Source organism: Zootoca vivipara, chromosome 14 (assembly GCF_963506605.1).
Source record: "Zootoca vivipara chromosome 14, rZooViv1.1, whole genome shotgun sequence".
NCBI lineage: Eukaryota > Metazoa > Chordata > Lepidosauria > Squamata > Lacertidae > Zootoca > Zootoca vivipara.
Genome location: NC_083289.1, coordinates 29,338,556 through 29,358,623, shown reverse-complemented (window position 1 = coordinate 29,358,623; position 20,068 = coordinate 29,338,556). Strand labels below are relative to the sequence as shown.

The 20,068-nt window shown below is 52.1% G+C and overlaps 1 protein-coding gene across 2 annotated transcripts; it reads right to left on the bottom strand.

The window, feature by feature from the left end:
• Positions 1-2,407: 2,407 nt before the first annotated feature.
• ERN2 (endoplasmic reticulum to nucleus signaling 2) lies at positions 2,408-18,681 on the bottom strand. Of its 2 annotated transcripts, none has more exons than XM_035132172.2 (22): positions 18,425-18,681; positions 15,577-15,694; positions 15,392-15,425; positions 14,287-14,359; positions 14,061-14,133; positions 13,459-13,581; positions 13,114-13,215; positions 11,691-11,952; positions 11,444-11,522; positions 11,199-11,349; positions 10,110-10,231; positions 9,743-9,916; positions 8,817-9,057; positions 8,556-8,649; positions 7,669-7,858; positions 5,843-5,942; positions 5,373-5,572; positions 4,990-5,137; positions 4,463-4,590; positions 4,206-4,329; positions 3,969-4,036; positions 2,408-3,754 (listed from the first exon to the last, which is right to left on the bottom strand). In XM_035132172.2, exons 1-22 carry the CDS (start codon positions 18,509-18,511, stop codon positions 3,578-3,580), a joined length of 2,868 nt encoding a protein of 955 aa, XP_034988063.1. In that variant the 5' UTR covers positions 18,512-18,681; the 3' UTR covers positions 2,408-3,577. The 2 variants fall into 2 exon arrangements, with proteins under 2 accessions (XP_034988063.1, XP_060138877.1); XM_060282894.1 differs by having other exon boundaries at positions 14,287-14,390; positions 18,425-18,444.
• Positions 18,682-20,068: the final 1,387 nt, after the last annotated feature.

Genomic DNA, 20,068 nt, shown 5'->3' with positions numbered 1-20,068 from the left:
TGTCCCTCGTTTATAATTTTATGGCTCTAATGAGCGCTCTATTATATATATAGACAGTTTTTAAATAGGTTTATACACAAAATAAATAACTCCACTTACTTCTGAGTTGTTGTCAGTGGCATAGTGTGGGTTGTCAGCACCCGGGGCAAGGCAAGTAATTTGCGCCCCCTAACCAGTGGATTTTAGCACTCGAGTCTCTTCCACTAGATTAGTTAAAGAAACCCTTACCCCCTAAGCACATGTATAATGACATATGTCATTATGCAAACCCTTACCGCCACTGGCCCCTAAAAGATGGGTGGAATCACTGCACTGGGAGACCAACAGATAGGATAGAAACATATGTCATTATGCAAACTAAAAGACTTCCTGCATCACCCCTTCTTGAACTGTGGTGCCCAGAACTGTGGTACTATTACTTCCCTTGATCTAGACGCTATACTCCTATTGATGCAGCCCAGAATTGCATTGGCTTTTTTAGCTGCTGCATCACACTGTTGACTCATGTCAAGTTTGTGGTCTACCAGGACTCCTAGATCCTTTTCACATGTACTGCTCTCAAGCCAGGTGTCACCCATCCTGTATTTGTGCCTTTCGATTTTTTTTGCCCAAGTGTAGTACTTTACATTTCTCCTTGTTAAAATTCATCTTGTTTGCTTTGGCCCAGTTGTCTAATCTGTTAAGGTCATTTTGAAGTGTGATCCTGTCCTCTGGGGTATTAGCCACCCCTCCCAATTTGGTGTCATTAACAAACTTGCTCAGGATGCCCTCAAGCCCATCATCCAAGTCATTGATAAAGATGTTGAATAAGACTGGGCCCAAGACAGAACCCTGTGGCACCCCACTAGTCACTACTCTCCAGGATGAGGAGGAGCCATTGATGAGCACCCTTTGGGTTCGGTCAGTCAGCCAGTTACAAATCCACTGAATGGTAGCATTGTCTAGCCCGCATTTTACCAGCTTCTTTACAAGAATATCATGCGGCACCTTGTCAAAGGCCTTGCTGAAATCAAGATGGGCTATATCTACAGCATTCCCTTCATCTACCAGGCTTGTAATTCTGTCAAAAAATTAGATCAGATTAGTCTGACATGACTTATTTTTCAGAAACCCATGCTGACTTTTAGTGATCACAGCGTTCCTTTCTAGGTGCTCACAGACCGTTTGCTTAATGATCATGCTGTAAAGAAGCTGAGCCACTTCATCAAGTTAGCTAATGGAATTAAATTCCATTGTGCAGACAAAAAGGCAGTCAATCATGGGGGTTGATCAGGACGGATCTGCTATGAAACTAATGAAGTTGAAGTTTCAGGGCCCCTAACCCCAGAAGGGGCCCAGTCACAAGCAACTTTATCCCACATTGCTTTTTTAAAAAAATTGCTTTAAAAAGTGGATTATGCATGTATATGACATTTCTCTAATTTTCATCACAGAATAGTCTGAAGGGACCACAAGGATAATCAAATATTTCACCCCACATGGGACTTGAACCCATGACCCTGAGATTAAGAGTCTCTTGCGCTACCAACCAAGCTATAACTCAAAAACTATAGGGCATTGGAAATGTTCATTCACGCCAGTGACTTTCCAGTACTGTACAGAAAGTTTAAGCAAAATCTAAGGTGTAGTAGCTATTTTTAAATAAATAAATGTGATCTTTCTTGGAGCAAACCCACTTAAGAAGGTAACAGTGGTTTACAGGTCTCTGCATGGCTACAAGCTCCCCAGGCGAATGATGCCGCTGGGGCTGGCCAGGGGTTGCTTCCCAGGCTCCTGTGGCGCCGTGTGAAGAGGCACCTCATAGACCAGGGGCAGAAGCTGTGACTGCCCAGAGGACTCCCAAGGAGAAGAGAGGAGGCTGAGGGAACACTCCACAAGGGAGGGCGTTTGTAAAAGGGTGAGAGGCTGCCGATTCTGCAGGCAAGGGGTGACGTCACTGGGCTCCTGAGCCCCACAGGGGTGCAACAAAGAATGTAGTTGGTCAAGGGAGCTGTGAACCCAAAAGGTTGAAAGCCTCTAGTTTAACTACGGTAGCTACTGCATGAAGAAGTACTTTATCTGTCATGATTCATCCAAAGGTCAGGGATAATTGGGATTGGAGTCCAAAAGCACCAGATTGACAGAGATGTGTGTTTATAGGACCCGCCCTATTCTTTCCATTGCAAATTTTAAAAATGATGTTAGCACTGGTTGTTTATTTTGCTCTAAGCCACCCTGGGATCTTATGGCGAAGGGTTGGTAAGAAATCCAATTAATAGCAGCCCCCCAAAACGCTGGACATCAAGCCATTGAGGTGGTTCTGTAAGCAAAATGTCTGAGAAAGCCCCTGTCTTGGGGGTGGGGGTAGGGACACACAACACTCTAGCCTCCTTTGCTTTTACATTTAAATATATACTGTTGTTTCTTTTTTAAAAACAAAAACTTTTATTTACAACATTGTGTTACAAAATCACTCAGAGGCAAATTATGAGCCAGCAAGACCTACATACCTACAAATTGCAGCAATTGTCACTTGCTAGGATAAAAGGGAACAGATATGCTCAGCAATTTAACAAGTGATTGAGGTCAGAGGGAAGTACTGTACCCAGATTGACAGCCATGTTGACACCACCAGCCTTTGTCAGGTAATAGACCCCCATGAGCTGAAGGATCTACAGGGAGAACTGGAGACCACATAGAACCTGTTCCAAGATCCAGCCCCCCAGGCCCACCCCAATTGAAATACAGCTACCAGGAGCAACTTTTTTCTCACCTCTACCCACGAAATAATGTTGCAGGGCTTAATCTCAGCAGTTACCTCTCAGGTTCATTTACCCTGGTTTTCCAGGGTGAGACATGACCCTATCTGCCAACAATGCCCTTTTGCATTTTACCCGGGAGAAATCATAGACTTTCAGAGTTGGAAAGGGTCCCAAGGGTCATCTAGTCCAACCCCCTGCAATGCAGCAATCTCAGCAAAAGCATCCATGACAGATGGGTAGATGCCCACCCTCTCCTACCAATGGGCCTTTGTAGGAGAGGGTGGGCAACCCATCCCAACAAACCTGGCATGACACCTGCTCCAGAAAGCTCCCTTGGCAGCTTAGACGGAGCTTCAGACTTCAGAGACAGGGACTTCCCCTTGATACCTATACTGTCTCTGCTTAAAGATAAAGCATGAAGCCCTGCAAAATGCTCTATCAGTGGCATCTCCAGGCAGGACTAAGAAGGACACTTGCCTGAAACCCCAAAGAGCGACTGCCTGTCACTAGATGATAATGAGCTAAACGGCCCAGTGGTCTGATTGAGAAGGAACACTTCTGTATACCGTTCTTCTACCGAAAGGGGCCTTCTGCTCTACAGGAAATTTGCTTTGCCGAAAACACAACAATGGCGGAATCCTGGAGTGGCTTTGCTGAACTGGGTCCTCCTGCAAATGGTCCAGAGAGCATGCTGGTGTACGCTGATGTCGCCGCTCACCAATGGAGGAAATCACCCCTCCGTAACAGGGCAGCCTGGGCCCCACAGCCGGTTCTTCCATCCTCCAAGGAGATTGGTTTCCTGCCATTTGCCACCTGCATGTCCCTGCGTGGTCCCATCATGACGGAGGGGGGTAATACGCTTGCAACGGCCTCTCCGTGGCACAAAGGCGCATGGCCTGGTATGTGTGCAGCAAGAGGCAGGGGAAGCGGGACGTGAAGTACTGGACAAACCCACGCGGGATGGCCCCCAGGGTTTCCTGGACACTGCTGGGCAGTTCGTGGTAATGGTGTTTCTGTAGGGAGAAAGGAAGTCAAGTGTCTCCCATGGCACATCGCACAGAACCACCGTGGAAAGGAGGCCGTACGCTGGCTGCATGTTTGCGCAGGCATATACTTGGCACAGCTTCTGGTTCCACCTCCTGTTGGCCTCCTTGCTTTCTGCCCCACCAGCAACTACCGCTCTAGAGCATGGAAACATCCGGGTAATGGGGGGAAACACAAAGGTACCTTATTCCTCATGGCCCTCAAGAGATCACGCACCGAGTTGCCTTTGTACGTACGGAACTTCCTGAGGTCTGCAGGAGGGAAATGGCACAGGTGAGCACCGTTGCAGCTGCTTTCCCAGGAGAATTTGACGTTCTGCACGGCAGGTGGAGACTCTCTCCTGCCCCCTCTGGGTCAGAACCGGCAGGGGAGGGCGGGGTGGAACCCTAGAAGGAGGAACCCTAGAAGCAGAGCCTGTACCTGTCTGCAGGGGGATGGAGATACGCGTCCGCCAGTTGTCTCTCACCACCACTTGCCCTCTGGCCTCTAGGGCACGGACAACGGGCCCATCCGCCGGCTCCTTTTCAATGCGGTCGCTGACATCCTAGATACAGAGGAGTTTGCTAAAAGCCCCCCGAAATTTGCAAGCACGGTGAGGCCTGCACTGGGAGAGCGCTGCACCTGTTGGATTTCTGCCTGGCTTGCACACCCCCAGCCCCTCCTTCTAGGATGCTCACCAGGAAGAACTGCAGCTGCTTCTCGTGGCTCCAGAAGAAGGGGTGCAGGAGGACCTGCGTGGCCGACGGACGCAAACGGGGGTCGCCGCTGATCATGGCTTCTATTAATTCCCGGCCGATGACGTTATCTGTGGTGGAAGTGGGCAGGCAGAAAGTGAGCGGGGCCCTTCCCATACATTCCTGGTCAAGTTTACAATACCCCTGCAAGGTATCCCGAAGTTATCAATGCTTTGCAGATGGGGGGGGGGCTGAGATTGAGAGTGGCTTGCTTAAAGCCGGCTGCTGAGTCTGCAGAGCAGAGGCAAGGTTTGGATCAGGGACATCACGGTCTGTAGCTAGATCCATTCTCACCTGTCCTCCAGGTGAGCTTGGTGGCAAATGAAGCCTGCAGGGCAGAGGGTAGGTCAAACTCTCTTCGCATGCACCAGAGCACAAAGAAGAAGGAGTCAGGGATGCTTCTCTCTGTTAGCAGAAGTGCCCCCCTGCCCGTCCGCCCCCCCAAAATGATAGTGGGTGAGGCTCCTCACCATGTGTCTCCTGTTGGAGATGCGCCAGCTGGTAGGCCCCGGTGAGGATGTTCGCCTGGCGGTGAAAGCCATCTCCAAAGGGATGCTGCCCGTTGGACACGACATAGTAAAATATGCATCCGGCCGAGAAGATGTCCACTGCACTCGTCTGCCATAGACAAAAGGAGTCCTGGGGGAAACTGCCTCTTTCTTTGCTCCCAAAACTAGACCCTTTGCTTCCCATCCCCCCACCCCCATCCCAGGCCAGGTCAGGTCTCCAGCAGGCCTGTGGCACCCCCAACCTCAGCAGCAGAGACCCTCGTGACCCGCACGAGCCGCTTCGCCCTGCCTGCACTGTAAACATAGGAGCCTGGGCAGGAGGGCCCAAGGAGGAGGCTACTCACGGGGTTCTCCTTTGGGTCCTCCCTCAGCACCTCAGGCGCAATCCACCCCTCGGTCCCTGGAATGCCGGAGCGGAGGCTGAAACTGCGCCGCCCCCTCTGCAGCTTCTTGCACAGGCCGAAGTCGGAGATGATGGCGCGGATCTTCCCGTGGCTGTTTGGGGCCGAGATCAGGATGTTGCAGGGCTTCAGGTCGCGGTGGACTGAGAAGACACACAAAGCGTCCATCGAATGGAGGGGGAGGCAGCTAGCCCTCTGGGACAGCCCCAGGTTCAATCCCCAACAGCATCTCCAAGTAGGTTTGGGAGAGACTCCTGCCGGAAATCCTGGAGAGCTACTGCTGCTGCCAGTCAGTGTAGACAATACTGAGTTAGGTTGACCAGGCAACTTTCTAGGTTCCTGTGCCCTTTGATGGGTCACCTAGGGACACCACAACCTATCTTCAGGTGTGCGAGTAGGTGGCTTGCCCTTACCTATGCTGAGGGAGTGCAAATGAGCCAGCCCAGACATAGTTTGATGCAGCAGCGAGATTGGATCCAGACTTTGCTGGTTGAAAGTGGGGCTCTCCACATACTAAAAGGGGGACAGAAAGACAGGACAGAATGACTTCACTGGGGAGAAAAGGAGGGAGGTTCTGCCACCACCTGCCCAGTGGGCCCTGTGTGAATCATAAATATGTGATTAATAAATATGTGATTAATCTCAGAAAGATAATCTTTAAAGGCACTGCCTCAGAGCACAGAGACAAACACACTCCTTACAAACCAAACAAACAACATTTTGGAGGAACTCAAATTGCAACCAGAGAACTTGAAAAAGCAAAGCAAGCCATGTACTCACAGTTTCATCGAAGTTCACTTATCAGTATACAGACTTGGGCTTTTAAAAGGGACACCACTTTTAACCTCTGCTCCCCTGCCCCATCCCAAATATTTTTGTTGGTAGGGATACAAGTCAAAAAGTATACTGTTTCTAATATGGCCAGAAAGCAGGTTTTTCCTTTGTAATGTTAGCAAAAAAAATGAATCTTTCTGCCCAACGTGGAGCTTGAACCCACAGCCCTGAGATAAAGAATCTCATGCTTTACCAACTGAGCTATCCAACCAGTGCAAGATGACACCTGTGTGTGTGTGTGTGTGTGGTAAGTCCCCCAGCCATCACAAAACGAGAACAGAAGGAGCCCATCCAATTGGCCTCTGGCAGTGGCAGCACCTCAGTTCTCATTCATTACTCCAGAGGATGAATGGAGATGAAGTTCCCATCATCCTGCTGTGTCTGTAGTGGGGCTACCTTTGAAGGTGACCCAGAAACTACAACTACTGTAATCCAGAATGCGGCAGTTGGACTGGTGACTGGGAGTGGCCACCGAGACCATATAACACCAGTCCTGAAAGACATACATTGGTTCGCAGTACGTTTCCGAGCTGACCGTTAAAGCCCTAAACGGTCTGAGCCCAGTATACCTGAAGGAGCGTTTCCACCCCCATCATTCAGCCCAGACACTGAGGTCCAGCGCCAAGGGCCTTCTGGCGGTTCCCTCACTATGAGAAGTAAGGCTATAGGGAACCAGGCACAGGGCCTTCTTGGTAGTGGTGCCCGCCTTGTGGAACGCCCTCCCATCAGATGTCAAGGAAATAAACAACTACCTGACTTTTGGAAGACATCTGAAGGCAGCCCTGTTTAGGGAAGTTTTTAATGTTTGATGTTTTATTGTGTTTTTAATACTCTTTTTTTAAAAAATAAATCTTTATTGTTTTGAAAATTTTAAAATCAAGCAGTACATATCAACAACTTCAATATACAAAGAAAAGAAAGAAGAATAAAAGGCAAGAATACAAAAACAAAATGACGCAAAAATCAAACATCTCTAGATGGATATAGCATAAAAAACAAAAACAAACAAACAAACAAACAAAAGACATTAAAAAGACGTCTTCCAATTATTCCGAATGTAATTTATGTTATTCTTGAATTATCGCACATTAATGAATATGTTATTTACTTTAATTTTTAATTTTTTTTGTTTTTAATACTCTGTTGGGAGCCGCCCAGAGTGGCTGGGGAGGCCCGGCCAGATGGGCGGAGTATAAGTAATAAATTATTATTAATATTATTGTCGTCATCATCATCCAGTCCAGGTGTGGCAAAGATGCCCAGATCCAAAGGCAGCCAGAGACCCCCTGCATGTGCCCAGCAACTGGTATTGAGAAGCACAGTTGGAGGCAGAGCATAGACATCCTGGCTAGGAGTCATCGACAGCCCTCTCCTCCCCACACCCCTCTTCTTCCCTGCAGCTCACCTCCTGCAGCGTGGCAGAACACAGCTCGATGGCGATGTAGTGGAACTGCCTGTCCATCTCTGTGCAGAAGTAGCGCACCACGTTGGGGTGTTCGTCCGACTCGCGCAGCAGCTGCACCTCCCGGTCCGCCAGGTGGATGCACTCGGGAAGCAGGCGCTTCACTGCCACTTGGCGCCCATCAAAGTGACCCCTGGCGAGGGAGAGGAAAGAAGCGGTCCATGGCTCGGCCAGCCAGGTTGGCTCAGCTGCGCCCAGTTAGATGCACCTGGACCCCAGGGCTGGAAACTCCCAGGTGCAAGGACAGCTCCCTCTCTGGATACCTCCCTGGGCTCCAGGTGTCTTAGGAGGAAGCCTTATGGGGCATTGGTCTGCGTTTGCAGGTTGAACCACCCCTCTCCTCTCCTGCCAAAGCTCTCTCTCAATAAATCTCCCAGAAGGCAACACCTTCGGAGATGCACTGCTGAGCTCTTGCTCCCTCTCTGCTTGCAGATAAGTCACAGAGCAAAAGGAAATGGTAGGGAAATGGTCAGCACCTGCACTGCATGCAGAAAGTCCACGGGTTCAATCCCCAGGTAGGGCTGGGAGACAATCCTGTCTGAAATCCTGGAGAGCTGCTGCCAGTCCGTGTAGACAATGCTGACCTAGATGGACCAACACTGGCTCAGGACATAGGAAGCTTATAAAGAGTCAGACCATTGTTAACAGTATTGTTAACACTGACTGGCAGCAGCTCTCTAGGGTTTCAAGACAGGAGTCTCTCCCAGGCCTACCTGGAGCTGTTGGGGACTAAACCAAGATCCTTCTGCATGTCTGCTCTGCCACCGAGCTGCGGACCTTCCAGGAGAAGGCAGATCCTTCTGTTCCGGGTTCACCCAGGCACCTCTTACCTGAAGACAAAGGTGCCCCCTGCCCCACGGCCCAGGACATCTTTGGGATTGAAGGAGATCTTCCCCACCTGGATGGTTTCTAGGTCAGCACCCGCTGCGAGGAGAGAGGGAGAGCGGCTGATGCTCAGAGGGGCAGGCGGAGGCCACTCCAGGCTCAGAATGCCAGGTGTTGCCTGAATCCCACCTGGCTGAGGGAGCTCAGTATTCCTCCCTCCACCCCCCACAAAGCAAAATGAAAACCAGGACTTTGTCTGCACCAACCTGGGCTGCTGCTTCTGACAAGGAGACTCTGGCTCATCTCTCCATCTGTCCATTCAGAAGAAGAAGGGCCCAAACTCTGGTCTGGAGTTATTCCTGGTGAATCCCTGGAGGCTGTGGGAGGATGTTCCCCAGAACTGTGACTGGCAGGGGGCTGTCCCGTCCCTTGCTCCTGCTGCAGGAGCTGCAACTTCTCCTCCAGCTGCTGCCGCTGCTGCTCTCGGTTCTGTTGCTGTTGCATTTGCTGGGTGAGAGGTAAGAATGACGCACACCACCTATGTCTTTAGCCCCTCCCCTTTCCCCAGAATGGGAGTGGGAGGGCTGCCTGGATCCTGCCACAGACTACACAGGTATGGGATTTGACCTCCGAGGCAGGATTTAGCATTCCTAAGTTTCTAGTCCTCATTGCTGTGCAGACAGCGGGTTCTCTTCCCATCATGGCGCAGGTGGCAGGTTAATATAAGAACATAATAAGAGCTCTGCTGGATCAGGCCAATGGCCCATCTAGACCAGTATCCTGTTCTCACAGGGGCCACCAAGATGCCTACGGGAAACCCACAAACAGGATTCAAGCACAAGAGCACTCTCCCCCCACTACTGCAACTGGTATTCAGAGCCATTACTGCCTCTGACCGTGGAGATACAGCATAGCCCTCATGCCTAGTAGCCACGGAGTGATAGCCCTCAGGGCTATGAATTTGTCTCATCCTCCTTTAAAGCCACCCAAGTCAGTGGCCATCGCCACTTCCTGCGGGACTGAGTTCCATAGTTTAACAAAGAAGCACGTTCTTCTTTGAAGTCGAGGGCTGATCTCAGGGCAGAGAAGTGGGTGGCCTAGGCAGGACTCACTGCTGTGTATTGGGGGTGTGTATGTGAACAGTGCTTCCCAAAGCAGCCCCCAAAGGGGAAAAAGACCAAAGCCCACTCACCAAGAGAAGGAGGAAGAAGAGCCCCCCGCCCACGAACACAGCAGCCACGCCAGCCGTCGCCAGCTCCAAGCGGCTGAACCCAAGGTAAATCTCCATCTCCTCCATCTCCAAGCGGGGGTCTGCACTGTGCCAGCCATCCTCAACATGTGCCCTCTGGCTATGTGAGGCCAGGAACTGAAACAGGCAAATGCCATAAATAATAATAAACAAAACATACCTCTGTACCTACGCATTAGGGCACATAGACACCCTTGGCAATTCTACCTTCTGGTACGTCCCCTCTCGCCATCAAGACCCCCACCCTGTCCAAGCACACACACCCCATTCTCTATCACAGAAGCAGCTTTTGCACCCTTGCTCCACTCACATCGTCAAAGAGGGTCCTGGGAGAGGAACTGTGGGACAGGATAACCTCTGGGCTCCTCCGCAGAGTCTGGGGGAAAGCCCTCAGCATGGTGGTGTGGACCACGGGTGGCAACTCGTGGTGCCCTGCAGGGAAATAAAACATTCTGCTTTATTTGTGGTTCTGCAGGTAAAGGTAAAAATGTAATAATAATGATAATTTATTATTTATACCCCGCCCATCTGGATTGTGTTTCTCCAGCCACTCTGGGCAGCTTCCAACAGAAAATTAAAATACAATGGTCTGTTAAACATGAAAAGCTTCCCTAAACAGGGCTGCCTTCAAATGTCTTCTAAAAGTCTGGTAGTTGTTTTTCTCTTTGACATCTGGTGGGAGGGCGCTCCACAGGGCGGGTGCCACTACCGAAAAGGCCCTCTGCCTGGTTCCCTTTAACTTGGCTTCTCGCAGCGAGGGAACCGCCAGAAGGCCCTTGGCACTGGACCTCAGTGTCTGGGCAGAATGATGGGGGTGGAGACGCTCCAGGGACCCCTGGACGGTTAAGTCCAGTCAAAGGCAACTATGGGGTTATGCGCTCATCTCACTTTCAGGCCGAGGGAGCCAGCATTTGTCCGCAGACAGCTTTCCAGTTCATGTGGCCAGAATGAATAAACCGCTTCTGGCGCAATGGGACACCGTGACAGAAACCAGAGCGCACAGAAACACCATTTACCTTCCCGTCACAGTGGTACCTATTTATCTACTTGCACTGGCGTGCTTTTGAACTGCTAGGTTGGCAGAAGCTGGGACAGAGCAACGGGAGCTCACCCCATTGTGCAGATTCGAACTGCCAACCTTCTGATCGGCAAGCCAATCTGCAATGCTTGCCTGATGGAGTCACGTTGCTGCTGCTTGAGGGGGCATCCTGGAGCCATAGCAATGGTTCTCAAAGTGGGCGGTATCATCCCTTCCCCATTTCATTTCTATGCAGAGCCAAAGGGGGCCAAAGCTTCATAGCGGCAGGTGTGTGTGTGTGTGTGTGTGTGTGTGTGTGTGTGTGTGTGTGCGTGTGTGCGTGCCTGCCTGCCTGCCTGCTTAGGGAGGAAGGGGACCCACCGATCAGCAGCCACTGGCTGTGGGGGATGGTGATGCTGCCCTGTGGGTACTTGACGCTCGTGCTGGGCGTGATCTCACACTCGCCGGACTTCTGGATCGTCACGTCTTCCGTGGTGGGGCCACTGCTGCGGGCCAGTGTCAGCCCCTGAGGCTGCAGCAGGCGGGGACACAAAAAAAAGTTCTGTGAGCCCCCTGCTCCCCCTTCACCTGCCCAGGGCCACACAAGGGATGAAGAAAGCACTCACAACAAGAGCTGTGCCCTCGTGCACCAAGGACGTCAAGGCGTAGAAACCTGCAGCGTATTTGCCCACGTACAGCGTTGGCCTAGAAAATTGGGGAGTGGAGTGGAGAGGGTGCACATCAGTCACACCGTAGGGCAAAGGTCAACACTCAAGCAGAGAACTTGCCAGCACAACCTGAGCAGTCTACCGCTTGCTGTGGATTAAGCCTGTGGAACTCACTGCCACAGGACACCCTCCCCACAATACCCACAGCAGCCGAGTCTTGGCGGTGAAGTCCTCGGTGGACTGGTAGTTCCAGTGGATGAAGAAATGAGTGTCCTGGGAGCGCAGGACGAGGTAGCGCAGACTCTCCACGGCAACGTTCAGGTAGGGCATCCGCCGCAAGCTGTCCTGGCGCCAGGTGTACACGCCAACCACAGGGGAGCCGTAGTCCTGCATCCACAGCACCTGCCCACTCTCCTTGCCAACCGTCACCAGCAGGCCGTCTCCGCTAGAGGCAAAGTGGGCCATTTCTGGGCAGAGGGTGAAGGTTAAGGAAAACCAGTAAGAGGCTTCCCTGAACAATATTATCTCGCTTTCCAGAGGGATAGCTCCTGGTGCATCTGGTAAAATGGTCTGCAGTCCGTGCACAGAAAAGTTTGTTTTTAATGTGCCCCAGGACTCTATGCTGCATACCTTCCAAGTGTCCTGACTTTCCAGGGACAGTCCTGGAATTATGAAAGCAATCTCAGTTTCTGTTTTGATCCCAGAATGTCCCTATCCCCACCCCCCTCAGCAATACTGCCCCTGAACTCTGGGAAGAGAATGAGCCAGAGCATGGAGCATCCCACTGCCTCTCCATGGCTGCTGGGGCCGGCCCCTTCCCTTGGGCAGCTTGTAGCTGGAGATCAGGCAAGGAGGAGAGGTTGCTGCCACTGAGGCCCAGCTCAGCATGATGCCCCAGCTCAGGAGGGGCAGGCAGAGGGCAGGGCCACCCTGGGTGGGGAAAAAGGGGGAGCAGAGTGCAAGGAATCTTCATTTTTTATTTTTTATTTAAAAATGCTTTGTGCATCTGTGTCTAATCTCGCCCCCTTTTAAATTTATGTATTTGTGTCTGTTTCTCTTTTTGTAAATCTACCAAACAATAAAATCAAATAAAAAAGGGATTAATGGGTTTTCTTAGGATGGTGGAGGGAGTGTGAGCTGTGTCCCGCTGGTGCTGTGGTGTTGGAAATGCTCGGGGGTGCAGGAAAGAAATAGGGGGTTGAGAAGGGTCACTTGTGGGGAGTGATAAATGGCGCTTGAAGCCATGCCACTCTTCTCTTTGCAAACGCAGCTGTGAAAGGAAGTTGAGGGTGGGGTGGAGCACGGAGGGGGGAAGTTGCTCCCCCTAGAAGATCCACAAAAATTCTTAAAAAGCATAGAAAGTAGTCAATTAGCCGAGGTTCTGCCTCCCCCTGCAGAAGCCTCCCTCCAATGAAAGCTTGCCACCCGCAATGTCCTCTTCTGGGGGGTATATTTACTCATGATTCCCCCCCAAAAGCTCAGAAACTTGGGGGGGAGGGGCAATATTCTAAAAGAAGCTCAACAACTTTGGCTACTCCCCTAACAATCCTGGCTACGCCCATGGGGTGGGGGGACCCACATCACCTGCCCAGCCAAGGCCCTTCCCTCTTGCCATCCCAGTTACCCACCGTAGTCATTGTTCTGGTCCTGAAACGGGACAGAGTACTCGAGGTAGGTGGCGTTCCAGCGCAAGTGGCGGGACTTGGTGTCATACATGGTGATGATGTACTCTGCAGGCGGGAAAAAACGTAGTGTGGTCACAGAGCCAGTCACATCCCACCCACCACCCACTTCCAGGAGGAGCAAGGGACATTCAAGGCCCGCATGTTCTTGATCGCACCAGTGTTGGGCAAATGGTGTGGATATCTGCTTCCTGTGGGATTCTGCTCAGGAGCCAAGAAGGGAGTTCCTGCTCCCTCCTGCAATAAACTACTGTATTACGTTTACAAGCCAAAAAGGGAACCCAGACTTACGGGTGCGTCCAATGTAGAGCAATGGAGTTTGGGGGCACAGACCATCCCAAGCCTCGGTAGACAGTGTGGTCTGTTTCTTCCCAGATGCTGGATCCACGACAAACCACGTGTCCTCTTTTTTCCCTGGGGAAATTGCAGTGGGGAGAGGGATTTTTGCTTGGTACCCATTGCAGCCATCCCATAAATGGGTGGACGGCACTTTTCGGCTCCAGCCCCCAGGTAATCCCACCCCCGCTGGATTTTATTTGAGAAAACTGTGTACACCACTTCATTGTAAATAAAACCTCTAGGACGGTTGTTCTTCTGAGTTCCTACAGTCCTTCATTGGTGAGGGAAAGGAACTACGCACGTACTCAGAGGCACTCTTATTCAAAATGCAAACAGGCTCCACAATACCCTCTGCTTCACATACTTGCTCGACCATCCAGAAACTAACTAGGATCCTAATTGTTGTGTAAGTTGACTGTTGTTGCTTTAGTTCTCTGTACACCACTTAGAGATATATTTTATATATTAAATGGTGCAGAATTTTTAGTAGTTATCATCATCATCATCATCATTCCCTGCCTCACAGCTGCCCCACACATCCCACCAGCTTATACCTGTGTAGAGAATCCCATCAGAGCTTCGGCAAGGAGAAGACTGGACCAGCTCAGGGATGGTGAATGGCAGCTTCTGTAGCAGAGACAGATGGGCTGAGAGTAAAAATGCAACAGCTGGGCCCCAGGGCCACCTCCCCTTAGCTTGAGGGGCCCCTCCTGTGCTAGAGAGCCGGCCTGCCTCCCCTAGAGCCACCCAGCCTCCCTCAGCTGCTCCCAGGCCACTCACCATAAGGCCTTCCTTGTTTTTGCCTCCCAGGACATACAAGCTGCCATCATTTGGGTCTGGAAGAAATGCTGGCCTGAGCCAGGGACACAGGACAAAGAAAACAGCTGCTCAGTTGTTGTTGCTGCTGCTCCTCTTCCTCTGGGCAAAAGTGCTCCTTGCTCCTCCAGGCAAGTGGCTACTTTGCTATACTCAGAATCACAAGTCAGGGGATCCACACACACCCCTCCACCAATTCACCACCAGCCAGCAGGCAATGCCTCCCGGAGCCCTCTGTCAGCACCCCAGTCTGAACCTTGCACCCAGAGCAGAATTTGGCATCGGGAAAACCTCAGAATCCATGCTTTCCCATTCATTCATTCATTTTAAAAATCCCAGCATTTGTGCAGATTTCACAGAGCTGATTCTCACAGCCATTGTCTGGACCCCTGGAGCTGTAACTGCCCCCTTATTTCCCCTGATGGTTTAAGTACCATTTCCAACCCTTTTACCCCACCTCTCTGCCTCTCTCTTCTGCCTCTGACACCAGGGGTAGGGAACCTCATGCCCAGGAGCCAAATGTGGCCTCCCAAACCTCTCCATCCCACTCTCCCAAGGCCACACCTCCTATCCCAAGGCCACACACCCCACCAGTCCTGCTTCCCACTCTTCCTCCTTACCCTGATAATGCCTTTCCCTTGCCTGGATGGAAGACAGAATGGTGTGAGTGTGTAGCAACTAACCTAGTGCCCAGAGGTGAAATCTGCATTTCTTGCCACACCCACTCTTGCCTATGGCTCCGCCCACCACAGAAGAGCATCTGCCAGAGGGTTGCCCCAAAGGGAAAATGGCTTTTGGGCTAAAAAGGGTTCCTTATTCTTGTCCTACAACATCTGGGACTGCATCTTGGAAATGGGCCAAGCAGGTGGGATGTACAAACTAACTACATCCGGGTTACTCTTAGCGCATGGAAAGAGGACGCTTTTGGCTGTCACCTCCAGACAAAACTGGGGAACCCATCTGGCTGGCTGGCTGAAGCCCCTGGGAGTCGGGCTGTGGATGGGGAAGACAGCTGTTCCTTCCAAGGGGAAAGCACCCCACCCCTCTTCCCCCAGGAGGCCACACTCACTCTGCCACGTAATCCGGCACCTGCAGGGGTGGATCTGGAAGGAGAAAGTGGAGGGTGCTTACATTATTATTATTATTATTATTATTATTATTATTATTATTATTATGCCCAGCCCTGCAAGGTGAAAGGCACCTAGCCAGGGCCAAACCCCAACCCAGCATCCATGGGTTTCTGCTGCTACTCACCATCCTTCAGGGTCCACTTGACATCTCCTGTCTTCCTGCTCACTGCGTGGAGGTTCCCGTCAAGGGTTGACACAAAGAGCAGCGTTTCCGCAACAGTGGATGTGCTGCCAGCAAGACACTGGGGGTGGGGGCAGGCCCGGAAGAGATGAAGCGGGGTGAGTTTGGAACACAGAGCCACAGCAAGGTCCTTTTCCTGCCTTCTTGTGCACAGTCACTCCAGAAGGTGGTCCTGTGCTGCCAGCTTCCTCCTCTTCCTTACTATCAGGGTTACCCTAGTACAGTGGAACCTCGGTTTACGAATTTTCGGTTTACGAACTATGCTAACCCGGAAGTTAGTAAACCGAGGTGCCCGAGGCCTACTGAGCGTCCGATGCCTTCGGGGAGGCCGGGCCTTCGCTCCGATGCTTCCCAGAGGCCGGGGAACGCTTCCGCGACTGGGCTGCAGCCGCGGAAGCGCTCCCCGGCCTCCGCGAAAGCATCGGAGCTGGGCCTTCACTCCGATGCCTCCCAAAGGCTGGGGAGCACTTCCGTGACTGGGCTGCAGCCGCAGAAGTGCTTCCCGGCCTCCACAAAGGTATCGGAGCGAAGCCCCAGCTTCCGGAAGGCATCGGAGCCGGGACTTCGTTCCGATGCCTCCCAGAGGCCGGGGAGCGCTTCCGCGACTGGGCTGCAGCCGCAGAAGCGCTCCCCGACCTCTGCGAAGGCATCGGAGCAAAACAGATTAATCCGTTCTAGACGAGGAAAAACACCCCCTAAAGCAGCAGGGCCTTCGCTCCGATGCCTGCACGAAGGCATCGGAGCGAAGGCCCTGCTGCTTTAGGGGGTGTTTTTCCTCGTCTAGAACAGATTAATCAACTTTCCATTACTTTCAATGGGAAAGTTCGCTTCGGTTTATGAACACTTCGGTTTATGAACAGACTTCTGGAACCAATTGTTTTCGTAAACCGAGGTTCCACTGTACAGGCATAGGCAACCTTGGCTCTCCAGATGTTTTGGAACTACAACTCCCATGATCCCTGACCACTGGCCCTGTTAGCTAGGGATCATGGGAGTTGTAGTTCCAAAACATCTGGAGAGCCAAGGTTGCCCTATGCCTGCCCTAGTAGAACTCTGCAGCCCCATCTCAACAGGCACCAGACAGCACTGTAGGGCCAACTAGGGGGGTGACTCGGTGCATGGTAGTAGGCTGGACCAGATGACCATTTGGGTCTCTTCCAACTCTTCTGTGATTCTACGACTCAGTCTAAGGCAGCTCAAGTGAAGGGCCTCTGCTCAGGAGCAGAACATGTGCTTGGCATGCAGAATCTCCCAAGTTCAGTTCCCTCATGGCATCTGCAGGAAGGGCTGGGGAAACGTCTTTCCTGGAGACCTGCTGCTGCTGCTGCTGCTGCCAGTCAGTGTAGGCAGTCCTGAACTAGATGGACTAAGGGTTTTCTCAAAACTTGATTTGAGTCTCATGGTGGTCCTGCCTGCAGCCTCCACCCCTGGCGGCAGGTAAAAGAGAGGACCTAGTTTTGCCAGCCAAAATGGGGAGTGGGGAGGAAAGGGGACACTGTGGGGAGCATCGGATGGCACCCAGTGAGGTGTGCCCTAAAGATCTCATCCACCCCATATTTCTGAAGCCCTCCTATGCCACTCAGAGAGGCATGGAGCACAGTTAAGCCATGGAACCTGCTCCTGCAGGAGGCAGATGGCCACAAACCTAGACGGCTTTAAAAGAGGGTTGGAGAAATCCATGGTGGGGAGGACTATCAATGGTTACCGTGTTTCTCCGAAAATAAGACACCGTCTTATATTTATTTTTTCCTCAAAAACAACACTATGTCTTATTTTCGGGGTATGGCTTATATTCCTTGAATGATTAAAAATCCTGCTATGGCTTATTTTATGACTACTGTACTTCTTAAAATAGGGGAAATAGGGTAGTAGCCAGAGTGGCTATGCTCAGCCTCCTTGTGCTGGGCTCCTGCTTATGGGTTTCCCATTGGGGCATCTGGTTGGCCCCTGCGAGAACAAGAGGCTGGACTAGATGCGCCATGGGCTGATCCAGAAGGCATACTCCCAAGATACCTGAAGAAACGAGTTCCCACGCTTTCTTGGGGGGAAGGAACAATAACTCTCCAAGTGGTTTTTGTGTGTGGATGTGACATTAGTCCAACCCCACGACCCCGCCCCGCTTCCGAGTCTGCCAGAGAAACCTCTGCAGGAGGGGACCCGGGCACATTCCTGGACGGCAACAGCAGAAGCCGGACTTGTGCCAGCTCACCTGCTGCGCCCGCCCTCCAACTCCAGCCGGGCGCACCCTTTGGGCAAACAGCTTAGCAAACACGGCGATGGAGGGGAGAGCGAGAGTCTTCCTTCTCCTCCCCCTCCTCGGACCAGGAGGAGAAAGCCAGCCTTCTCCTCAGCCCCCCACCCCGCTGTCTGAATGAGCCCCATTTCCACGCCCCCGTTTTCTTTTTGTGCAATCGATTCAGACCTCGCGATGGACTAGCGCCTTGGCGGGTCGACATCGTGCTCTGCTTCAGGAAAAAAAGACTTAGGGGAGCAGGAAAGAAAGCCGTCCCCTCTGGTCTTCAAGTGCTCCGGGACGCAGGAAAGCGCTGAAAGGTTGCTTTTGGGGGGGGGCGTGGATTGCTCCGCGGACTTCCCAGTGGGCCGAGTCAGCCCACGGCGGGGAGAGGGGGGGTCTGTCCCAACGCCCTACAGGGGAGAAGCCTTGGGCATCCCGACAGCATCTCCACCAGCCCTGGGCTTAGCGTCCGCTCCACTGCCGCAGCTGGGCTCGGCTGGGGCTGGTGGGCATCGCATCTTAGGAGGCGACACCCCCCGCCCCCCGCAGCCTTACCTGGGCTAGCAGGGCGCCGAGGAGGAGGAGGAGCAGACACGGTCCGCGGGTGCCCCGTCGGGGCTGTTGCTCCGGAGAGTGGCGCATGACTGCTCTTGCCGCGGCTTCCGGGCATCCTCCTCCTCATCTGTTCCAGGGGCCGCTACCACAGCCGAGACCCCCGCAAGCCCGACGCCCCGGCTCCATTCCGGCAGGTTCCGCGCAGGGAGGAGCCGGACCTGCCACGCCACCGCCTTCCCGGGCGCTGCTGCCCCACCTGGCACATGCCTCCGCCCCAGATCCGGGTCCCTGCCCTACCCTGCCGGGACCAACAGCCAGGAGGACGGGGCTCGACAAGCCACTGGCCCCTCGAGTGACCCGATTCCCCCTTCCCAAGCACTGCTCCCCCCACCAGTAGAACAGGCACTCTGCACGGGCCCAGAGGCACACAGATTTCAATTCTTTATGAGGATGGCTGCTTTTGCAAACACACGTGCGTGTGTGTATGAGAGATTAGATTCCCACTTCTAAGGGTCAGGGCTCTCCATTGTTCAGACCCAGCTAAAACCAGGAAGTGGGACATTCTGGGCAGGGTGGTAAGGAAGGCTGCTGGCACTAATGAAGAGAGCAGAAGGAAGCAAAGGCAACAACGGAGCATTATATACAAAGTGCAGGGTGAGCTTGTGCAAAGACCCCTTGCTTTTTTGAGTTTGGAAGAAAGAACAGCCCTTTTCCCAAGTCCAGACCCCCTCCTCAACTAGTATTTTGAACTCCAGATCCCCCTCCCAGTGAAAGTAAGGAGAGCTAGGTTATGGGCTGGCAGTGCTGCTCTCACACACCCTTTCAGATACACCATTGAAACCACAATCTGCCCGCAGATCTCACTAGCAGGAAGTGCTGGACAAAAATCTGTGCAGGCGGAGAAGGAAACACGTTGGAAGGACTGTATGAGGCCAACCAGGAACTCCTCTCCTTGGCCTTCACTCCTGAGTTGCATGAACAGCCGTCCAAGACCAGTCCAGCAGCTCCAAGATGTTATATTAAACTTCCCACCTTTGTGCCCAACACAGAGCTTTTTATCCACTCAACAGGGATGCCAAGTACTCCTTCACACAGTGCCCAGTTAAAATTATGGAACTTGCTCCTACAGGAGGCAGTGAAATATGTCCACCAACTTGGATGTCTTTAAAATAAAATTGGACAATTTAGTGGAGAGGGCTATCAACGGCTACTAGCCGTGGTGGCTATTGCTTTGAATCTACAGTCAACTGAATACCAGTTGCTGGAAATCACAGGAGTATTCTTGTACTCTGGTCCTGCTTGCTCGCTTCCCATTGGGGCATCTGTTTGGCCACTGTGAGAATAGGATTCTGAGCCAGATGGGCCACTAGCCTGCTCCAGCAGGCTCTTCATATGTTCTTAAGTATTATTTCACTTACTTAGTAATTTAGATATACTTGCAATAAGTATTAAATGTGAGGATCCCCAACAAAGATGTGTTTCTCTACCAAATATCCTCACTGCTGAAGGGGTGGTGGGGTGGTGGGCTTTCATCGCTCAAAGCATGCCTTATATGGAGTCAGACCAATGGGTCATCTAGCTCAGTATTGTCAACACTGACTGGAAGCAGCTCTCTGGGGTTTCAGATAGCAAGTCTTTCCCAAT